This window comes from Panthera uncia, chromosome X (assembly GCF_023721935.1).
Source record: "Panthera uncia isolate 11264 chromosome X, Puncia_PCG_1.0, whole genome shotgun sequence".
Lineage (NCBI taxonomy): Eukaryota > Metazoa > Chordata > Mammalia > Carnivora > Felidae > Panthera > Panthera uncia.
In genome coordinates this window covers 44639078-44662373 of record NC_064817.1, presented here as the reverse complement: position 1 = coordinate 44662373, position 23296 = coordinate 44639078, and the positions used below count along the sequence as shown (strand labels likewise).

The 23296-nt window shown below is 38.2% G+C and overlaps 1 protein-coding gene across 1 annotated transcript in view; it reads left to right on the top strand.

Annotated features, from left to right (window-relative positions):
• The window catches only part of FAM120C (family with sequence similarity 120C), a 112415-nt gene that overhangs the window by 34746 nt on the left and 54373 nt on the right, over positions 1-23296 (top strand). The window contains exons 4-9 of the mRNA XM_049644618.1: positions 4806-4934; positions 15559-15661; positions 16228-16304; positions 16736-17016; positions 17943-18216; positions 18875-19046. Of these exons, the coding sequence (XP_049500575.1) occupies positions 4806-4934; positions 15559-15661; positions 16228-16304; positions 16736-17016; positions 17943-18216; positions 18875-19046 (1036 nt within the window). The remainder of the gene's footprint in view (positions 1-4805; positions 4935-15558; positions 15662-16227; positions 16305-16735; positions 17017-17942; positions 18217-18874; positions 19047-23296) is intronic.

Genomic DNA, 23296 nt, shown 5'->3' with positions numbered 1-23296 from the left:
GGCTATGTTGAGAGTAATACTCTTATACACTTCTGGTGGTAGTTTAAGTTGCTGAATATATTACTTTTCTCTAGTTCTTTCACTCTGCTAGTTCATACCTTTTCCTCTCTCCTAACGCCTCTAATACTCCCTCCTCCTTGCTCCCTCAGCTCATGAGCTGGCTATGTATTTCACTGACAAAATGTAAGCATTTGGAACAGAATTTCCACCAGCTCCTACCCTTTCATCTTCTCACCCATGTGTATCTGTGTGCCCACTTGTTCTGCCTGCCTTGTGTTAACCATGGATGACCTGTCCTTGTTCCCATCTGAGGCCAACCCCTCTATGTACATGCCAAATCACATCCCCTCTTACTAACTTAAGGTCATCCCTTTTGCAAGTCTTCCCTCTTTCTCCTGCATCAATTTTTCTGTCTTCATTGAATTTTTCCCATCCCATATATAAGCATGCATCCATCTTAAAAAATAAAGCAAATTCTGCTCTTGACCTTACTTCCTCCACTCAAGCTACTATTCCATATTTCTTCTTCTCTTCTAGCCCATATTTCTTCTTCCCTTATCGCAAAGCCTCCTATAGAGTCATCTATACTTGAGGTGTTTATTATTCCTTTTCCCTACTCTCTCTCAATCTGCTTTGCAGAAATGGCTCTTGATGAGCTCAAGTTGTTAATAAACCTCGATGTTAATAATCTAATGGCCAGCTTTCAGTGTTCATCATATTTGACCAATCAGCAGCATTTGACCCAGTTGCTCACTTCCTCTTCCTTAGAACGTGTTCTTCACTTAGCTTTAAGGACACCACTCTCTTCTAGTTTCCTTCCTATTTCACTGGCTGCTCCTGTTTCCTTTGCTACTTCTTTTTCTTCTTTTCTTATCTTTGGAGTGACACAGAATTCTATCCTTGGTCCCTTCTCTTAGTTCTACCTATACTTTCTGCCTTAATGGTTGATCTCATACAATATCATGACTAAGTATCATCTGTCCATTGATGACTCTTAAATATATGTCTCTAGTTTTTTTAATTTTTTTTTTGAGAGAGAGATGGAGGGAGAGCATGTGCATGAGTGGGAGAGAGGCAGAAGGAGAGGGAGAGAGAATCCTAAGTAGGTTGCATGCTGAGCATGGATTCAGGATGATGCGGGGCTCCATCCCACAACCCTGGAATCATGACCTGAATCGAAATCAAGAGTCAGATGCTTAACCAACTGAGCCACCCAGGCACCCCTCTATGTCTCTAGTTTTAACATGCCTCTTGAACTCCAAATCGTAATATCTAACAGCCTACTAAACACCTCAGGGTCATATATCCAAGTGGAAACTCATGATCTTTCCCCTAAATCTGTTCCTCCGAGAACCTTCCACATTTTCATTAATGACAATCTCATCCTTCTAGTTGCTCAGGCTAAAAACCATAGAGTCATCTCAGATTTCTTTCTCTCTTTCTTACACCCTGCATTTCCTCTGTAAGCAAATACCATCAGTTCTGCCTTCTATATATGTCCACTTCTCACCATTTTCATTGCTACTACCCTGGTCAATTCACCATTATTTCTTGCTTGGATTATTATAACAGCTTATTAACTGTTGGTTTTCTGTTTGCACTCTCCCCTCTCCCAAATCTATTCTCAATATAACAGCCAGAGTGATCCTTTTAAAACCTTATTCAGATCAGTCACTTCTCTAATTCAAAATCCTCCAGTGGCTCTCCACGTCACTCATTCAATCTTTACCATGGCCTACAAAGTCTTGTACTGACTGGCCTCTGTTACAGCTCTGATTTCATCTTCTCTTTTCTTTTGCTTGTAGAACCTTTGTATTTATTATTTTCTCCACTTGGAATTCTTTTTCCTCCCACATAACTATGTCCTCACCCTTACAGGTTTTCTCAAATGGCATTTTCTCAGTGAGGCCTTTCCTGACCATCGTATTTAACATTGCATGGTTGTATACACACACACACACACACACACACACACACACACACACACTCTTGCCTTCCCATGCCCGTCCTCTGCTTAGATTTTCTCCAGCACTTACCTACATATAACATAGTATGCATTTTACTTATTTATTCTGTAAGATATCCTGACACACTTACCCTAGAATTTAATCTTCCATAAGGGCAGCAATATTTATCTTATTCACTGCTGTGTTCTTGGTGCCTATGACAGTGCTTAGTTAGTACACATTAGGCAGTAAATATTTGTTGAAGAAATGAATGGTACAGCTTTTTGCCCAAACAATTTTATATAAAAAGCCTTTAAAAAGTTTATACCCTTTGACTGAGTAATTACCATTTTAGGAAACTTGTAATTTAATAATTGGAATGTGAACAACAAATCATACCTACATTTTATCACATTAAAGAAAACCTGTATTTAAAATTTTTTCAAGCATCACAAAAGTAGATAAAATAATAATGTAGTGAATCACTATAGTAATATGTCTCCGAAGGCAAGGTAAACAAAAGTAAAAATGAATAGTGGGACCTCATCAAGGTAAAATGGTTCTGCACAGCAAAGGAGACAATCAACAAAACTAAAAGGCAGCCAACAGAATGGGAGAAGATATTTGCAAATGACATATCAGATAAGGGTCATTATCCAAAATCTATAAAGAACTTACCAAACTCAACACCCAAAAAACAAATAATCCAGTGAAGAAATGGGTAGAAGGCATGAATAGACACTTTTCCAAAGAAGACATCTGGATGGCCAACAGACACATGAAAAGATGCTCAACATCACTCATCATCAGAGAAATACAAATCAAAACCACATTGAGATACCACCTCACACAGGTCAGAGTGGCTAAAATTAACAACTCAGGAAGCAACAGATATTGGAAAGGATGTGGAGAAAAGGGAACCCTCTTGCATTGTTGATGGCAATGCAAACTGGTGCAGCTGCTCTGGAAAACAGTGTGGAGGTTCCTCAAAAATTAAAAATAGAATTACCCTACAACTGAGCAACAGCACTACTAGGAATTTATCCAAAGGATACAGGAGTGCTGATTCGAAGGGGCACATGCACCCCAATGTTTATAGCAGCACTATTGACAATAGCCAAATTATGGAAAGAGCCCAAATGTCCATCAACTGATGAATGGATAAAGAAGATGTGGTATATATACACAATGGAATACTAATTGGCAGTGAAAAGAATGAAATCTGGCCATTTGCAACAACGTGGATGGAACTGGAGGGTATTATGCTAAGCGAAATAAGTCAGTCAGAGAAAGACAGATATCATATTGTGGAATTTGAGAAACGTAACAGATGACCGTAGGGGAAGGGAAGGAAAAATAAGTTACAAACAGAGGGAGGCAAACCATAAAAGACTCTTAAATACAGAGAACAAACTGAGGGTTGCTGGGGGTAGGGGTTTAGGGGGTGGAGTATGGGAGATGGGCATTGAGGAGGGCACTTGTTGGGATGAGCACTGGATGTTGTATGTTAAGTGATGAATCACAGGAATCTACTCCTGAAGCCAAGACTACACTGCATGTGAGCTAACGTGACAATAAAAAAAGTTTGTACCCTTTGACTGAGTAATTACCAGTTTAGGAAGCTTATAATTAAATAATTAGAAAGTGAACAAAAATCATACCTACATTTTATCATAACATTAAAGAAAACCTGTATTTAAATTTTTTCAAGCATCACAAATGTAGATAAAATAATAATATAGTGAGTCACTATTGAACATCTTCTAGCTCCTACAGTTATGAAGATGTAGCCACACTTGCTGGAGTTTTATTATTATTATTATTATTATTATTATTATTATTGCTGTTGCTAATGTACTTTAAAATAAATTCTGGACCTCAAGTCATTTTACTCCCAAATTCTTCTATATGCATCTCGAAAACATATGGGCATTTTCATACATAAGCACAATGCCATTATTACTTTTAACAAAATTAATAAGTTAACATCCAGTCCATTTTAGGATCATCTTGATTGTTTCAAAAAGGCTTTTTTTGTAGCTAGTTCAAATCGGGATCCAAATATGGCCCACAAATTAAAACCTTACCGATACTTGCAAAGAATTTGAAGCAGCCAGGGGCGCCTGGGTGGCTCAGTCTGTTAAGTGTCTGACTTCGGCTCCTGACCACATCTGACTGTGATCTAACCGTTTACGCATTCGAGCTCCGCCTCAAGCTCTGTGCTGACAGCTCAGAGCCTGGAGCCTGATTTGGATTCTGTGTCTCCCTGTCTCTCTGCCTTTTTCCATTCATGTGTGCTCTCTCTCTCTCTTTCTCTCAAAAATAAATAAACGTTAAAAAATTATTTAAAAAACTAAAAGCTGCCAAATGGTATTATGAAAGAAAACTGATTATGGCAGTGTCCTCAGCTAGTGGTTATCTCTATAGTAGGATTATAAATGATATGACGTTATCTTTCTTTATATTTTTGGGGGTTTTTCCCCCAAGTGTTCTATGCTGAGAATTATGAGGAAAACTATTTTTTAATGTTTATTTACTTATTTTTGAGGGAGAGAGAGAGGAGCGGAGAGAGGGGGAGACAGAGAATCCCACGCAGACTCTGCACTGCCGGCGCAGAGCCCCACACGGGGCTCAAACTCATGAACCGTGAGATCATGACCTGAGTTGAAACCAAGAGTCGGCCGTTCAACTGACTGAGCCACCCAGGTGCCCCTGGAGGAAACTATTTTTAAGGAAAAGATTTTAACTATCTCTAAGTGGATTTACTGAATTTGAATTTTCTGTCTTACCCCTACATCATTCTTTCTCTTAGTGATCATCATCAACCTCAATGTACCTTGCTTATCTTATCTCTTCTAGGTCCGAGCTCATCAGCTGGTTCTTCCTCCCTGTGATGTGGTGATCAAGGCTGTTTCTGAGTATGTTAGCTCCATTAAAGACCCTTCAAATCTGGATGTGGTTGGGAAGGATGTTTTCAAACAGTCTCAGGTGAGCTAGACTTCTTCCTAAGAGTTGCCAGTTTTCTTACCTTCACTAGTACCACCAGCAGATTTGATTTTTTTTCTGTGCTACCTACCTTCTCTCCATCTAGCTGCTTGTTTTCTCCATGCTTACAGACTGGAACCCCAAAGTTTCCTTTGAAAACATTACTAGGTCTGGAATGAAAGCGTTCTTTGCCTTTTTCCCCACTATCAAGATAAAAAAGCTTACTCTGGAAAATCTAGAAAATAAAGACACTTAAAATCTCATTACCCAGAAACAACTTGGTATAGTTATCACTCTAGAATATGTGCTTCTACCCTTTTTGTGTTTCAATGTATACCTTGATATAAAGAAGGTCTTGCTTAGTTGAGGTTAATGGGTCATGAAAAAGACTACTTAAAGTAGGTCCACATAAAACAAAAATCAGTATTTCATTGTTAATAGTGAGAAAAAGGCTCTACTGGGGAATTTGTCTTGTGAAATGAAGCTAAAAGTTAGGAAAATAAGTCAGTTTTGTTTTTAATAATTTAATTTAGACTTGCACAATGGGTTTTTCAGTTTATTTTTAAAGTTAACATAAAGTGGGCACCTGTGTGGCTCAGCCAGTTAAGTGTTCAACTCTTGATTTTGGCTCAGATCATGATCTCATGGTTCATGAGTTCGAGCTCCGCATCAGGCTCTGTGCTGACAGTGCGGAGTCTGCTTGGGAGTCTCTCTCTCCCTCTCTCTCTGCCCCTCCCCCATTTGTGTTTGTACATGCTCTGTCTCAAAAATAAATAAACTTTTAAGAATTAACATAAAGTAAAACTGACTTTTATATGTGTGTGTATATAGTTCTCTGAATTTTTAGCACATGATTTATGTAACCACCATCACAATTAGGATCAGAACAGTTGAGCCACCCCCAAAAATCTCTCATGCTGTCACTTTGTAATCACACCCAAACTTATCCCTAACTCCTGGCAACTACCAGTCTATTGTTTGTCACTACAGTTATATCTTTTAGAGGATAACATATTAATGGAATCACATAGTATTTAATCCTTTGAGAATAGTATTTTTCATTCAACATAATGCCTTGAGATTCTTCTACATTGTTTCATGTTGCATCTATCAATAATTCTTGCTTTTTATTGATAAGTGGTATACATTGTATGGGTATGCCACAGTGTATTTATTCATTCACCTCTAAAAGATATTTGAGTTGTTTCCAATTTTTGGTAGTTCGAAGACAGTTGCTATAAACATTTATGTACAGATTTTTCTCTAATGAACATAAGTTTTTATCTCCCTGGTGGAAATACCGAGGAGTGGGATTTCTGGGTCATATGGTAAGTGTATGTTTAACTTTGGCTTTATAAGACCCCGCCAAACCATTTTCCAGTGTGGCTGTTCCATTCCTCACTAGCACTTTTTACTAATCAGTATTTTTTATAAGCATTCTAATAGGTGTGTAGTGGCAGCTCTTCATAATTTTAATTTGCATTCCTCAAATGACTAATGATAAACATTTTTTCTTGTGCTTACTTGCCATCCATATGTCTTCTTTGGTGAATAGTCTGTTCGTGAACAGTCTTTTGCCCATTTTTACTTGAGTTGTTTATTTACTCACTGTTGATTTCTGTGAGTTCTTTATATATTCTTGCTTAAAGTCCTTTGTCAGATATCTTGTTTGCAAATATTTTCTCCTAGTCTGTAGTTTATCTTTACCTCCCTTTAACAGTGACTTTTGCAAAGCAAAAGTTTTTAATTTTTATCTTCTATGGATCATGCTTTTGGTATCATGTCTAAAAATACATTGCCTAATTCAGGCATGACAATATTATCCTTTTTTCTTATAAAAATTATATAGTTTAAAATTTTACATTTAGAACAAATCATTATTTACAGTTCATTTTTGTATAAAAGTTGAGGTGTTTTGGTTTGTTTTTGTATATGGATATCCAGTTGTTTCAACACAGTTTGTTGAAAAGACTGGCTTTTCTCCATTGAATTGCTATTTGTGTGGGTCTATTTCTAGACTCTGTTCTGTTCACTTGACCCATGTGTCTATCTCTTTGCAAATAGCACTCTGTCTTGAATACTATAGCTTTGTGTAAGACAAAATTAGGTAGTGATCCTTCCAATTTTATTGTTTTTCAAAATTATTTTGTCTATTCTAGTTCCTTTTGTCCACCCAAATTAATTTTAGAATAATCTTTTCTATATCTACAAACAATAATCCTGCTGGGATTTTAATGGGAATTCCTTATATTAAATATACAGTTGACCCTTTAACAACATGTGGGTTAGGGGTACCGACCCCCCCCCATGCAGTAAAAAATCCATGTATAACTTTTGATTCCCCATAAACTTAACTACTAATAGCCTGCTTTTGACTGGATGCATTACTGATAACATAAACAGTTGATTAACACATATTTTGTATGTTATATGTATTATATACTATATTCTTATGATAAAGTAAGATAGAGAAAAGAAAATGTTAAGAAAATTATAAGGAAGAGAAAATACATTTAAAATACTGTATTGTATTTATCAAAAATATTCACATATAAGGGCACCTGGGTGGCTCAGTCGGTTGAGCATCCGACTCTTGATTTCAGGTCAAGCCATAATCTCAGGGTCATGGGATTCACCCACATTGGACTCTGCACTGAGCATGGAGGCTGCTTAAGATTCTCTCTCTTCCTCTGCCCCTCACCCCCACTTGTGCTCTCTCTCTCTAAAATAAAAAAAAAATTTCACATATAAGTGGACTCACCCAGCTCAAATCTGTGTTGTTCAAAGGTCAACCATATAGATGAATTTGTGAGTTTTGAAATCCAGTAATATGATATCTCTCTCCATTTATTTAGTTCATCTTTGATTTATCAACATTTTATACTTTTCAGTATACAAGTCCCATACATTTTTTAAAAATATTTATTTATTTTATATTTGAGGCACCTATTATAAAGGATATTATTTTGTTCATTGCTAGCATATAGAAATATGATTGATTTTTGTGTGTTAACCCTGTATTCTGCAACCTTTCTAAACTCACAAGGAATTTTTTTGGTAGTTTTTTGGTATTTTCTGTGTAGGTGATCATATTGTCTCTAAATAAGGACAGTTCTATTTCTTTTGTAGTCTGTGTCTTTTTTTCTTGACTTAATACACTGTCGAGGATTTCCAAACAATGTTGAATTGTAGTGATAATAGAGGATATATCTTATTCCTGATCTTTGGGAAAAACAGTCAGCATTAAGTATTACATTAGCTGTAGGTTTTGTAGATGCACATTATCAGGAAGTTCTCTTCTCTTCCTAGTTTACTGAGAGTTTTTATCATTAAAGGATGGTATATTTTGTCAAATGTAATTTTTTGCATCTGCTGATAAGATCATGAGCTTTTTGAATATTGAACCATCCTTGCATTCCCAGGATGTGGTCAAGGTATATTATAATTTTTTTTTATATTATTGGATTTGAATTAGTAGTATTTCAATGAAAAGTTTTACATTTATTTTCATGAGGAATATTGGCCTGTAATTTTTTGTGCTGTCTTTCTCTGGTTTTGATATCAGGGTACTACTGGACTCAAAATGAGTTAGCAAGTGTTCTTTTTTTTTTTTCTTGGAAGAGATTGTGTAGAATTGTTTTTTCTTTTTTTTAAGTTTATTCATTTATTATTTCTGAGAGAGAGAGGGAGAGAGAGAGAGAGAGAGAAAATGCACAAATGGGGAATGGGCAGTGAGAGAGAGACAGAGAATCTGAAGCAGGCTCCAGGCTCTGAGCTGCCAGGACAGAGCCTGATGTGGGGCTTGAACTTCACTAAGCTGAAGTAGGATGCTTAACCAACTGAGCCACCCAGGCACTCCTGGTTTTTCTTCTTTAATTGTTTGGTAGAATTTGCCAGTGATGTGTACTTTGAATTCTGGTCTTCTTCCCCAATCCCCCTGCTAGTGTTTACTTTTCAGAGTCTTCAAATAGCTGCTCCTAGGTTTTATAACTACCTTCAGTGGAAATACGGTAGAGTGTGATTACTCTATCTTATCCAGAATGGAAATCTCTCTGTAGATTTTTTTTTTAGGTGGACAAAGCATGAAATCATTGCTTCATTTTGGGGAGCATAAATTTTCCTAACCAATTATATGATAGCACAATCTAGCATCCATTACTTTGCATCTAACTTTCTAGCATAATATAAAAAGGGCTGTTTTTCATTAAAAAATATACTTGGCATTTATTTTCCCTAAGGGTCTAGTTTCTTTTCATATTCAAATCGTTGTTTTTTCAAGTGCCTTTCCTGCCATCATCTTTCATAATTCGTTCTTCCACCATTATTGAACACTAACTGTAGTGATACTTATTTGTCCATGACTTCTAGCATGATGTGTGCAGTCCTCCATCATTTTCTTTGACTTAAGGAAATCCTGACCTTTATGACAGATTTTGTTCATTCACTTTGTTGATTTGCATTGAATTTTCAGCTGCTGGCATCAGACAATTAGGAAGAGACTGACCCACAAAGAAAGAAATTGACATAGTGGGGTAGGGAGAGAGGCTAGTATTAAGTAGGAGATACTGTTTAGATGGAGAATAAATTAAAATTCCTTTTTATTTTTTTTTTTTATTTTTATTTTTTTTAATTTTTTTTTCAACGTTTTTTATTTATTTTTGGGACAGAGAGAGACAGAGCATGAACGGGGGAGGGGCAGAGAGAGAGGGAGACACAGAATCGGAAACAGGCTCCAGGCTCCGAGCCATCAGCCCAGAGCCTGACGCGGGGCTCGAACTCACGGACCGCGAGATCGTGACCTGGCTGAAGTCGACGCTTAACCGACTGTGCCACCCAGGCGCCCCAAATTCCTTTTTTTATTGTGGTAAAATATACATAACATGAAATTGACCATCTTAATCATTTTAAGTGTACAGGCCATTTGTATTAAATACATTCGTAATGTTGTATAACCATCACTATCATCCATCTCCATAACTCTTCTCATCATGTAAAACTGAAACTCTTTACCCATTTTTTTAAAGAAATAATGGCCATAATTTTTTTAAGCTTATTTATTTATTTTGAGAGAGAGAACCAGCAGGGGAGGGGCAGAGAGAGTGGGGGACAGAGGATCTAAATCAGGCTCTTCACTGACAGCAGAGAGCCCGGTGTGGGGCTCCAACTCACAAACCGTGAGATCATGACCCAAGTCACGGTCAGACACTTAACCGACTGAGCCACCCAGTCGCCCCAAAACTCTATACCCATTAAATGATAACTTCCCATTTTCCCCTCCCCTCTAGCCCTTGGCAACCACAATTCTACTTTTTTCTCTATGATTTTGACCACTTTAGGTACTTCATCTAAATGGAATTATACAGTATTTGTCTTTTTGTGACTGACTTATTTTACTTAGCATAATGTCCTCAAGCTTCATCCATGTTGTAGCATGTGCCAGAATTTTTTTCCTTTTTAAAACCAAATAATATTCCATTGTATGTTGACAGAGGAAACATTTTATAAGTTTTCAGTTGAGTGGTGAATATTTTTAATGTGATAACTTTTGCTTCCCTTTATAGTTTCATGATGTTTGGAACCTGGATAATGACTATTCAAGGATCCACTTTTTCACTAAACAAGAAGAACAAAAAAATTTTTAAGTAGAGGTTTTGCTATTAATTCCACCCTAAATGTTTTATAGTGTTTCCTAGTCTCTTTTGTATGTATGTTTTGATGTGGTAGTCATCTCAGTGTAAAAAGTGTCTGCTTTTTTCACTTAACATTATGTCTTAAACCGATTTTCATTGTTGTTATATAATTTTCATAAAATTTAATATAATCATTTTTAGCAATTGTAGAATTATGAGAGCTCTTCTAAACAAACATACAGAAACTGCTAGGTAATAGCATCAAAGGGATGGGATTCTACTCTGCTACCTATGGCCTCTGGGGATCTATAAAAGAAAAGGATAGGACTTTATTAAATATGATCATGTAGTAAATACTGAATGAACTTCCGCAGGCAAGGTCCCATGCTAGGCACTAAGATATAAATGTAAATAAACCATTCTCTGTTCTCACAGAACTTTAGGTTAAATGGGAGCAGAAGCAAATAAATAAGTATAACAAAGACAAACCACAATAAATGTGTCATAGAAAGAGAGGTGCCCTTTCAAGAAAGAATAAATGTTTGTCAGGGCACAGAGCAGTGGTACACTGAGGGAAGTATATGTAATTTGGTATTTCAGGGGATTAGGTCATAAGATCTATACTCATTGATGTTGAATAGTTTGCAAGTTAAATGCAGAAAGTGAGTTGAAAGACAGTATAATATGATTCTGTATGTATGAAAAAAAAACAAAACCATATTGGTGTACATACATGTGTCTGTATAAACACAGCAAAAGTTATGATAGGACATATACCAAACTGATAGCACTGGTCACTTCTGGGGAGGGAAGTAAGTATAGAGCTATAGATATTAAGGAAGACTGTGTATGGCTTGTATCTTTTTAGGAGATTGTTATGGTATAATTAAATATAATATGGAAATAATAGTGAATACATAACTAATGGAACCTTGATAAAGCAGAACATTATTCAACCAAATATATTTCATTCTGTAAGTCAGTAATTTGCAGATATTGTTTAGATTTGGAACCCTTTTTCAAACAATTGTACTAAGTCTACAGTTTTTTGAGAAAGCCAAACGATTTTATTTCTAAGCAAGGCTGGAGGACCTGGAGATAGATAGATAGATAGATAGATCTATAGATAGATAGATAGATTTTGAGAGAGAGAGAGAGAGAGAGAGAGAACGAGCAAGTGGGAGAAGAGCAGAGGGAGGGAGGGAGAGAGACACAGAGAGAGAGAGACAGAGAATCTTAAGCAGGCTCCACGCTCACTGCAAAGCCCAACGCTGGGCTTGATCCCGGGATCATGACCTGAGCTGAAACCAAGAGTCAGACACTCAACGGACTGAGCCACCCAGGCTCCCCTAAAGATCTTGATTTCTGCGTTTGTGTGCCTACATACATGCAAGTGAAGATATCTGGAATGCTATATAGATCCTAGAATGTTAACAATTACAAAGAGGGAGAAGATTATAAATGTTTTCAATTTTCCTTTTTTGGATTGTATGTTTTAATATATATTCTCTATGTATTTCCATAAGAAATGTTTGTTGCAATTAGGAGATGATTTTTCTGTAGAGAATATTCAACCCTGGGGCTATGTGGTGACTTGGGCACTCTCATGCATTGATGATGAGAGTATAACTTGAGACATCTGTTTTGGAAAGAGATTTAGTATCATGTGTCAAGAGTCTATGAAAATGACCATATCCTTCGACCTAGTAATTCCACTTCTAAGAATATGCCCTATGAGCATTGAGGAGGGCACTTGTTGAGATGAGCACTGGGTGTTGTATGTAAGCGATGAACCATGGGAGTCTACCCTGAAAATCAAGCACGCACTGTACACACTGTATGTTAGCCAATTTAACAATAAATTATATTTTAAAAAATAATAATGAATAAGATAAAAAATAAAAACAAAAGAATATGCCCTATGAAATAACCCAAGAAACTTATGTAAAAATATGCTTATCAAAGAATTATTTATAATGATAAATTAGAAATGGCTTTAATAGTTTATATTCCATTTGATGAAACATGAAGGTCACAAAATTAAATTCAAGAGGACTTTACAATTTTGTTGGAAAAGGTTTGATAAAGAAAAGTTCGGGACACCTGGGTGGCTCAGTAGGTTAAGCGTCCAACTTCACCTCAGGTCATGATCTTGCAGTCTGTGGGTTTGAGCCCCGCGTCAGGCTCTGTGCTGACACCTCAGAGCCTGGAGCCTGCTTCGGATTCCGTGTCTCCCTCTCTCTCTGCCCCTCCCCTGCTTGCGTTCTCTCTCTCTCTCTCTTTCTCTCAATAAATAAACGTTAAAAATTAAAAACAGGGGCGCCTGGGTGGCTCAGTCGGTTAAGCGGCCGACCTCGGCTCAGGTCATGATCTCGCAGTCTGTGAGTTCGAGCCCCGCATTGGGCTCTGTGCTGACAGCTCGGAGCCTGGAGCCTGTTTCAGATTCTGTGCCTCCCTCTCTCTGACCCTCTCCCGTTCATGTTCTGTCTCTCTCTGTCTCAAAAAATAAATAAACGTTAAAAAAATTTAAAAAAAAAATTAAAAAACAAAAAAATTCCTTCTCAGTCAGCCTCAACCCTTCAGAGATAAATAGTATGTTTACTTCTATTGCCATAGATTAGTTTTGCTTCTACTTGAACTTTATATATTCTCCTTTTTGTCTCTCTTCTTTCACTCAGCATAAAGTGTTTGAGATTTATCTATACTGTTGCATGTATCAGTACTTTGTTCTTTTTGTCAGTGTATAGTTTTCCATTGTATGAATATATCCATTTATCCATTCTTCTGTTGGTATACATTTGAGTTAATTGAGTTTGGGGATCTTTTTTAAAAAATACTTTTGTTTATTATTATTAATTTTGAGAGAGAGAGAGAGAGAGAGAGAACACAAGCAAGGGAGAAGCAGAGAGAGAAAGAGGGAGAGAGAGAGAATCCCAAGCAGGCTCTACACTGCCAGCACAGAGGCCTATGCAGGACTCAAACTCACAAACCATAAGATCATGACCTGAGCCAAAATCAAGAGTTGGAAGCTTAGCCAACTGCACCACCCAGGCACCCTGAGTTTGGGGCTCTTATAAATAAAGCTGTTGTTAGCATTCTTGTTCATATCTTTTGGTGGACATACGTACTCATTTCTCCTGAGTAAATACTTGGGAGTAGGATAGCTGTGCCATATGGTAAATATATGTTTAACTTAATAAGAAATTTCCAAACTGTTTTCCAGACTGTACCAATATACACTCCCACCAGCAATGTACTGGAATTCAAGTTATTCCATATCCTTGCCAGTGCTTGATGTTTATAATCTTTAATTTTAACCATTCTGGTGGATATATAGTGATGACACATTGTGGTTTTTGTATATGTTTAAGTGCTTTTTACTTTAGTGTTCATACCTTTTGAACAATAATTCTACTTTGGGGACATTTTCCGAAGGACATAATCAGAAATCCAGAAAAAATTGATCTGTACATGTATGTTCTTTGCTGCATAACTTATAATAGCCAAATGTGAGAAATAACCTAAATGTCAGGTATTAGGGAAGTAGTTACATAATTTATGACACATTTATAATGATAAAATATACAGTCATTCAAAATTATAATAAAAGAACAATATGAAATTGTATGTTATCAACTATAGAAAATGTGTGTATTAAAATAGACCAATAATACGTTAACAAAAAGTTTATTTTAAAATACTGGAAGAAGGCTTATCAACAATAGCCAAACTATGGAGAGAGCCCAAATTTCCATCGACTGATAATATTACTCAGCCATCAAAAAGAATGAAATCTTGCCATTTACAAACACATGAATGGAGCTAGAATGTGTTATGCTAAGTGAAATAAGTCAATCAAAGAAAGACAAATACTGTATGATTTCACTCATATGTCGAATTTAAGAAACAAAACAGATGAACATATGAGAAGGGGAGGAAAAAAAGAGAAGAGAGGGAAGCAAACCACAAGAGACTCTTAATGATAGAGAACAAACTATGGGTTGACAGAGGGAGGTGGGTAAGAGATGGGCTATATGGGTGATGGGTACTAAGGACAACACTTGTTGCAATGCGTACTGGGTGTTGTATGTAATTGAGAAATCACTGAATTCTATTCCTGAAACCAATATTGTACTGTGTGTTAACTAACTAAAATTTAAATTATAAAAAAATTCTTTAAAATAAAATGAAATAAAATAATCAAAATAAAATAAAATACTGGAAGAAAACAGAGCAAAATGTCTTTGGGTGGCAGTACTATGTAATTTTTTCCCCATCCTCACCTATTTTTTTCTAATGGTCATGTGACCATTTTAGAATAGCACAAAATGTATTTGTTTGTTTTTAAGCTTAATTTTTTTAAGTATTCGAGATTTTGCATTCTTTTTTAAAATTTTTTTTAATGTTCATTTTTTGAGAGAGAGAAACAGAACACAGAGTGGGGGAGGGGCAGAGAGAGACGGAGACACAGAATCCGAAGCAGGCTTCAGGCTCTGAGCTGTCAGCACAGAGCTCCATGTGGGGCTTGAACTCACCAACCACAAGATCATGACCTGAGTTGAAGTCAGACATTCAACTGATTGAGCCACCCAGGCGCCCTGCAGATTTTGCATTCTATAATGCTCTCTCCCTACCTAATCTTTTCTGTAACATGAAAAATTGCTCTCTTGGTTTTCTCTTATTTTTTAATGTTCATTTATTTATTTTTGAAAGAGAATGAGCAGGGGAGGGGCAAGAGAGAGAGAGAGAGAGAGAGAAAGAATCCCAAGCAGGCTCCATGCTGAGCAACCCCAACACAGAGCTCCATCCTACGACTGTGAAATCAAGATATCAAGAATCGACGCTTAACTGACTGAGCCACCCAGGCACCCCTGCTCTCTTGGGTTTCTTAAAACATTTTATTTCTGCTACTGTTTTGACTTTCTGATTATAAATTGCATGAAAAAGACACTCTCATGTTCTTTCTTTTCCTGAACATCTAATGTTCTAACATCCAGTCTAGGACAGAAGATAAAATAGAGAGATTCAAGAAAGCAGTTGAGTACTATTCAGTCACAACCAAACTCTCTGCACTGCCAGTGGGTCCCTCCTCCTTTCTAGGTAAGGCTTCTATCTGATGCTAGCTGCTGTACCCAAAGGGGAAACTGAGTCCCTCCTGGGAATTCCAGGGCCAGAGTGGAATGACTTGTTTGTATTACACTCCTATAGAAGTCATTCTTGTTTGGTGGGCATTCTCCTTTTGACTTCCATGTAATAAGAGTGGTGACATGAGGCGGGGCACTGATTTCTCAAATTTGTAGATGGGGTCTAATGCTATTTCCTTAGCTTGGGCTTCTTCTGGCACTAACCTCCAATATGGCCTGGTGTATATAAAATAGCCCTGTCTTTGGTTTCAGCCTGAGTTTGAATTCTACCTCTGCTGCTTAATAGCTGTGTGATCTTAACTAGTCACATTTGCATGTATGAAATACAGCTCATGATACCTATTTTATGGGGGATTTTTTAGATGAAATAATTTCTTTAAGTTTCTTGGCATGGCACATAGCTGCTGTTCAATAAATTATAACTTATTAATAATAATTTTTCAAGCAATATGGGGTTAGTGGAATATAATATAGTAGAATTATTAGGATTGATTAAAGTATGGCCCTTTCTCTTGGCTTCAGGTTTTCGGAATAATCGGCTTGGAAATCCTCCCCTTCCACGAAATCAGATGGGCACTATCTCTGCTGGAAAGCCAATGGTAATATCTTTCAAGAGGCCCAAGACCATTTGTTAGCATTAGACTCAGGTTGCTTCCTGATTTTTATACTCTGAGTTAAGGAGTTAAGGTAATTCAGTGTTATCAGAATATCAAGGCTGTATATACCTATGTCATGTTCTCAACAGACTATGCAAAGAAAACATCCAAATCACTAACCAATAGGATGATGTGAAGGTAGATTAGCTAATGTCAGAGAATGGTTCTAGGAGACATGGTTGGGCCATTGTCCTGCCTCTGGAGTATTCTGTCCATATATCACTGTTAGAATAATTTCTTATTATTCTCAGTAGTTTCTTTGTATCCCAATAATTCCCGCTTCTGGCATTATCTACTGTGTCACAACTTCTGAGGGAGCTATTTTGGAGCCAGTTCAAATGTTAAATAGCTTTTCTATCTGTTTTATTCTTTAGTTTTCTCACCATGTGCCCCAGAAAATGAAATATCCACCACCATTCCCAACGGGGCCCAACTCCTCTCTTCTCTTCTCTTCCCATGCTTTGGGGGAATCCCATCCTTTTTCTGAGGATCCCATGCTGCAGGACAGCCCCTTTGCCAACTGGGCTGTCTCTTATGACTCCTCTGCATCCCAGTTTCCCAATTACCTGACTTCCAAAGCTTCACCTCCTTTGGGACCAGACTCTTCTCACTCCTCTTCCTCTGATGGTGATGAACCAAATGGAGCCAGCTCTGAGTAAGTGTCTGAATAGGTACCCAAGGGAACAGACTTCTGAAGCATCTGTATTTCTCTTTTTGCTGGTAACCTGGGTTGAAGTGTGGAGGAGTATATGTTCCTTGATTTTCTCTGTGGCTCTTTGCTCTTTTTTATAATGTTTATTTATTTTTTGAGAGAGAGAGAGAGAGACAGAGCGTGAGCAGGGGAGGGCAGAGAGAAAGGGAGACACAGAATCCAAAGCAGGCTCCAGGCTCTGAGCTGTCATCACAGAGCCCAATGCAGGGCTTGAACTCTCAAACCATGAGATCATGACCTGAGCCGAAGTTAGACACTTAACCGACTAAGCCATCCAGGCACCCCTGTGGCTGTTTGCTCTTAAGTGAAGTAGAAAAACTCTATGCTTGGCTACTTCATACTCATTTTGACTCTGTACAGGTGGTAATTTTCAGATACCCAAGTGACTGAAGTAAAAGGAAGCATAGCAGCTGGTTAGGGAAGCCCTAGGTATGAGTGTGCTACATTTCATGGCTGTCATTTCTCAATTTTTGAGGGCTGTGGATCAAATGTAAAAAATAAGTGAAAATAATTTATAGAGTTGAAGTATTAGAATAGTTGAGTAGGCAGTTATATTAAGACAGGGTTCTGAGGATTAAAACAGTGGTGTTTTGTACTGGTTTATTTGTTCTTAGATTATTTCTCCAAGCAGATTATTCCTGGGAAAACAGAACTGCTCTGAGATTTCAGTTGTAATTAGTTTCTTAGAATGTAAGCTGACTCAAGGCATGGCGTCTTACAAGGTGTAGCTGAAAGGTATCAGGTCCAATACTAACCCAGTGTCTTGACTTCCAGAGGGTTTGTAAGATTCCTTGGGATCAGACAGACATCTTGAATTGGAATATCTTTATCAACCTCCTTTCTTCTACACTGTCTTCCTAAATTTTTAGTCGTATCACGGAAACACTTCAGCAGCAGCCTGGATGGGATGATCCAAATGGTGACAGAGGGTCCTGGGTACAGCCCATTGATGCTGGAGTTTCAGATGCCAGTCTGGGTGATGGCGAGCCCCACATCCCATCCCTGCTGTCTATGTCTACAAGGAACCACATGGACATCACCATTCCACCCTTACCTCCAGTAGCTCCAGAAGTCTTGCGGGTTGCTGAACACAGACATCGAAGGGGTCTTATGTATCCATATATCTACCATGTTCTCACTAAGGTAATAAAGCACATCAGCACCTACCTCCCTGCTTTTACCACTGTACTTCACACTTCCTAGAGCCATAAGTTACCAGAGAACATTCTAATTGGTATCTGAAGGGAGATAAAAGGAGACCAAGTATGCTGGGGCTCCTCTTTACATTAAGGGCCCCAGATGAGGTGAGACCAGCAGTAGATGGGACTTTCCAATAAATGAGGCCCCAAGAAGATAACTATAATTGTAAGATAATATAATCTGCTCTAGCCAAACACCACAGAAAGAAGATAATGCACCATGTTGGTAGATTCTGGTCTAGGGCTGGACACAATCTAAGAAGAGGCTTTATGCCCTTGTTCTTTACCTCTTCCTCTATTTCTTCAGAGCTTTGTTCCCTTCCTCCAGTCTTACTATACAAGTCCATCCCCCAACAAAATGTCCAAGATGGACTTAACCCATTTATTCAGCTATAGTCAGTCATAGCAAAGACTCTAAAAACCATAGCTTTTGTGCTGGCTATGGTTATCTAGGCCTTTTAGTCTGAAACTCTATTAAATACAAGTAGCAAATTTAGTAGCTAGGCTATAGAGGCTGTAGTTCATGACTGATTCTTCTCAGCTCAATTCCAAACCTTAAGGTAACTCATTATGTTCTTTCCCCTGGACCATTTTCTTATTAGGGTGAGATTAAGATCCCCGTATGTATTGAAGATGAGTGTAACATGGAGCTGCCTCCAGCTGCTCTCCTGTTCCGGTCAGCTCGTCAGTACATATATGGGGTCCTTTTCAGTCTGGCAGAAACACAACGGAAAATGGAACGCCTAGCTATACGGCGGCGGCTACCTGTGGAAGGTAAGTATTGTTTTAACTTCAACAGTTCTCTCAAAGTTTTGTGTGGAACAAAAACATCTGTGCAAGCACATCATACCTGTGACTATGGAGCAGTCTTTGAGAAAATGCATAATTCGCCAGAATACATATTAGTATGGCAAATGCATTAACTTAAGCCTCAGTTCTTTAATCATTAAGCATTCAGAGTAGCTACTACTTATTAAAACCATGCTGGACTTTGGGAATGTAGAGGTGTATCTGACATGGTTTCTCCTCCTCAGTAAGGTTTTGTTTTGGATTTGATCCTGTAGAGTTGGAGCCATTGAGGTGTTTTAAGCTGCAGAGTGACATGGTCAAATTAGTGTGTTCAAAAGAACCCTCTAGATTTCTGCTTCTGGGAAGATAGAGTACATATACTGTCCTTATTCCTCCTGCTAAATACACCTAAAAGCCCAGGATATTATATATATAACAAGTACAAGACATTCTAGAAGGTAAAGAGAAGAAGTCAGACTGGCTAAGGACTTTGGGATCCAAGGAATAATGCAGTGGTGAGTTCCCTGGGTTTTCTTATTGCTGCATATATCTTAGACTAGGTATGGGACCAGCTGGCAGCCCAGAAACACCAACAGGTACAGACCAGTAAAAGCTCCAAGAAATGCCTTCTCTCTCTAGTCAAAGGACCCAAAAGAAACAACCTAGCAAACAGAAAATTTTTAGGTAATAACTAATCTGCTCTAGCCAAACACCACAGAAAAACTGCAACCAACCCTCACCCCTAGTAGCAAAGACTGGATGAAGAGCCTAGACTTCTACTCTTGTCAGACTGCAACAAGAGTTGCAGAGTCTTTTAATATAATACCCCAAATGTCCTCTTCATACTAAGAAACAGAAAGATTTCAAACTGCGATCTCAAAATAACCAAAGAAAGAAAATCAATAGATGCCTACATTGAGATAACACAGATATTTCAGTTACCTGGCAGGGATTTCAAAGCAGCCATTGTAAAAATTATTTGACAAACAATTCTGAACATGCTTAATACAAATTAAAATCAGAAATTCTTAGCAAAGAAATAGGAGATATAAAGAAGAAATGGAAATTAAGAACTAAAAAATACAATAACAAAATACTTAATAGTTGAGTTAAACAGCAAATTGGAGACAATAGAAGAAATAGTGAATTTGGAGATAGAACAATAGAAATTACCCAATCTGAATAATAGAAAATACACTGAAAAAAAATGAACAGGGATCAGTAAAACTAGAACAAAAGATCTAATATTTGTATCATCAGAGTTCCAGAAAGACAGAAGAAAGAGGGTGGGGCTGCAGGAGGATTCAAATAAATAATGGCTGAAATATTATCAAATTTGGGAAAAACAGAATCAGCCCACAGAGTCAGGAAGCTGAGTGAATTATCCACAGTATAAACCCAAAGAAATCCTTGCTAAGATCTATCATGGTGAAACCTTTGAAAGCTAAAGACAAAAATTATTGAAAGCAGCCAGACAGAAACAATGCTTTATCTATAGGGGCAAAATAATATGAATGACAGCTGATCTCTCATCAGAACCCAGATTCCAGGAGGAAGTAGCACAACACTTTCTAGGGCTGAAAGAAAAGAAATGTCAGTTCAGAATTCTATATCAAACAAAAACATCCTCCAGGAATGTAGGGGACATCAACACATTCTCAGATGAAGGAAAACTAGGATAATTTTTCACAAGTAGCGCTACTGTAAAAGGATGGCTAACAGTATTCATCTACACAAAAAGGCAATGATAAAAGGAGAAATATTGGGAGGAGCTAGAGCTCACTCCATCCCACGTTTCAACTAGATATCATCCGCATCCAAGTTAATAAATTGGAGAGTGATCTAAAGACCAGCAGAACAAACTCCACAACTAAATATAGAGAAGAAGCTGCATTTGAAAGATTAGGAAGGTCAGAAAGGTGGAGTGAGGCTGCCCACCAAAGGTGGGGAGCTGCATGCACAGAGAGGACAGAGGACCCTCACATCAGGGAGTTTCCACAGGAAAAAACTAATCCCCATCACTTTTGGCTTTAAGAAACAGAGGGGCAGAATTCTGTGAGTTTGTAAAATCAGTGGGACTTGGAAGCTGGAGCTTTAAAAATCTGTTTACTGGGGCACCTGGGTGGTTCAGTCCATTGAGTCTCCAATTCTTGATTCAGCTCAGGTCATGATCTTGCAGTTCCTGAGTTTGAGCCCTGCATTGGGCTCTTCACTGACAGTGCGGAGCCTGCTTGGGATTCTCTCTCTCCCTCTCTCTCTGCCCCTCCCCTGCTCTCGCTCTCTCTCTCTCAAAATAAATAAATAAACTTTAAAAAAGTACTAAAAGTCTCCTGAGTCAACACTGAGCCAACTGAGAGGGTGAGTGACAGTCAGGTTGCTGCCCTTAAGGAAACAGCAGGCTGGGTGGAGAGGCAACATAAAAACAGCAGTTTACACAGCTCTAGAGGCAAATAGGAGACAGATATGTTCATATTTATTTCTGAGCATGTTGGAAGACTTCAGAAATGAGGGAGCTGGCAGGTGCCACTTTCCTCCCCTACCTCCCAGCATAAGCACAGAGACACCTGCTGGAGGCAGGACTGCACAGACATTTGGTACCTAACCCACTAGCAGTGCAAGGACTTGCCCACTCCAGGCCTGCTGGCCTCAGCCCTGGGCTCAGGGCAGATTTTGTTAAAGCTGAGTAGGTGCCCCACCCAGCCACCAGGTGCACAGCTGCCACCAAGCACCAGGCATGTCTGCCATGCAGTGCTTAGCTGTGTGGCCCCAGGCACACTTGTGTGTTCCTAAGCCACGTGCCCCCAGTCACCTTTGTGTGTATATTGCACCATGTCCACCATGCACCCCTGGCTGCTATTGTATGTGTGGTTGCCCAGGGCACAACCCCTAGCCACTACAGCACTTAAAGAGATCTGGCCCAGCACACATTTTGCTAATACTGTTGCCCTGCTCCCATTCTCTGGTGGGCATGCCCCCCCCACTCCAGGCTGGCCTGCTTGGGTCCCACTAACACCACAGGGAGCAAGTACAGCCCACAATAGGCAGAGAGTCAGTGCAGATGACTACATGGAAAGGAAAAGTGACTCAGACACAACTGCAGGGCATAAGCAACATACCTAGGATACTGTCCTAAAGTGCCAGATTCTGGTGAACAGGGGACCTCCACCACAGGGCACTCCAGGACTGAATCTTCATAAATTCACTATTTTCCAGAACAGAAGACGCAACTGACTTTCTTAACACAGAGAAATTGATACAGAGAGGCAGACAAAATGAAGAAACAAATTTATCCCAAATGAAAGAAATGATAAGTCCACAGCCATAGATCTAAGCAAAACAGATATAAGTAACATGCCAGATAAAGAAATTAAAGCAATGATCATAAGGATACTCACTGGACTTGAGAAAAGAGTGGAAGACATGAGTGTGACACTTCACACAGAGATAAGGAATGACATAGCAACAATAAAGGGCACAATAAATGAGATGAGAAACACACTTGATGGAATGAACAGCAGGATGGGAGAAGCAGAGGAACAAATTAGTAACCTAGAAGACAGAGTAATGGAAAGTAATCAAGCTGAACAAAGGAGAGAGAAAAGAATTATGCAAAATGAGAATAGACTTGGGGAACTCATTGACTCCATTAAATGTACTAACATTTGTATTATAGGAGTCTTAGAAGAAGAAGAAAGAGAAAGGTGGTCAGAAAATTTATTTGAATAATAGCTGAAAACTTCCCTAATCTGCGGAAAGAGATATTCAGATTGAGGAGGCATAGAGAACCCCCAACAAAATCAAGAAAACCACACCAACACCAAGACATATTGTAATTAAATTTATAAAATATAGTGATAAAAAATCTAAAAGTAGCAAGACCAAAGAAGTCATTAACTTACAAGGGAAAACCCATAATTTTTCAATAAAAATTTAGAAAGCCAAAAGGGAGTGGCATGATATGTTCAAAGTGCTGACTGGGAAAAATCAGTAGCCAAGAATACTCTATCCAGCAAGGTTTTCATTCAGAATACAAGGAGAAAGAGAGTTTTACAGACACACAAAACTAAAGGAGTTTGTGACCACTAAACCAACTCTGCAAGAAATATTAAAAGGCATATTATGAGTAAAAAGAAGATACCAAAAGTGACAGTATAGAAGTAAGAAACACAAAAGCAGTAAAAATGAATTTTTCTGTAAAAAATAAGTCAAGGAACTCACAAAAAAGTGATATGCAA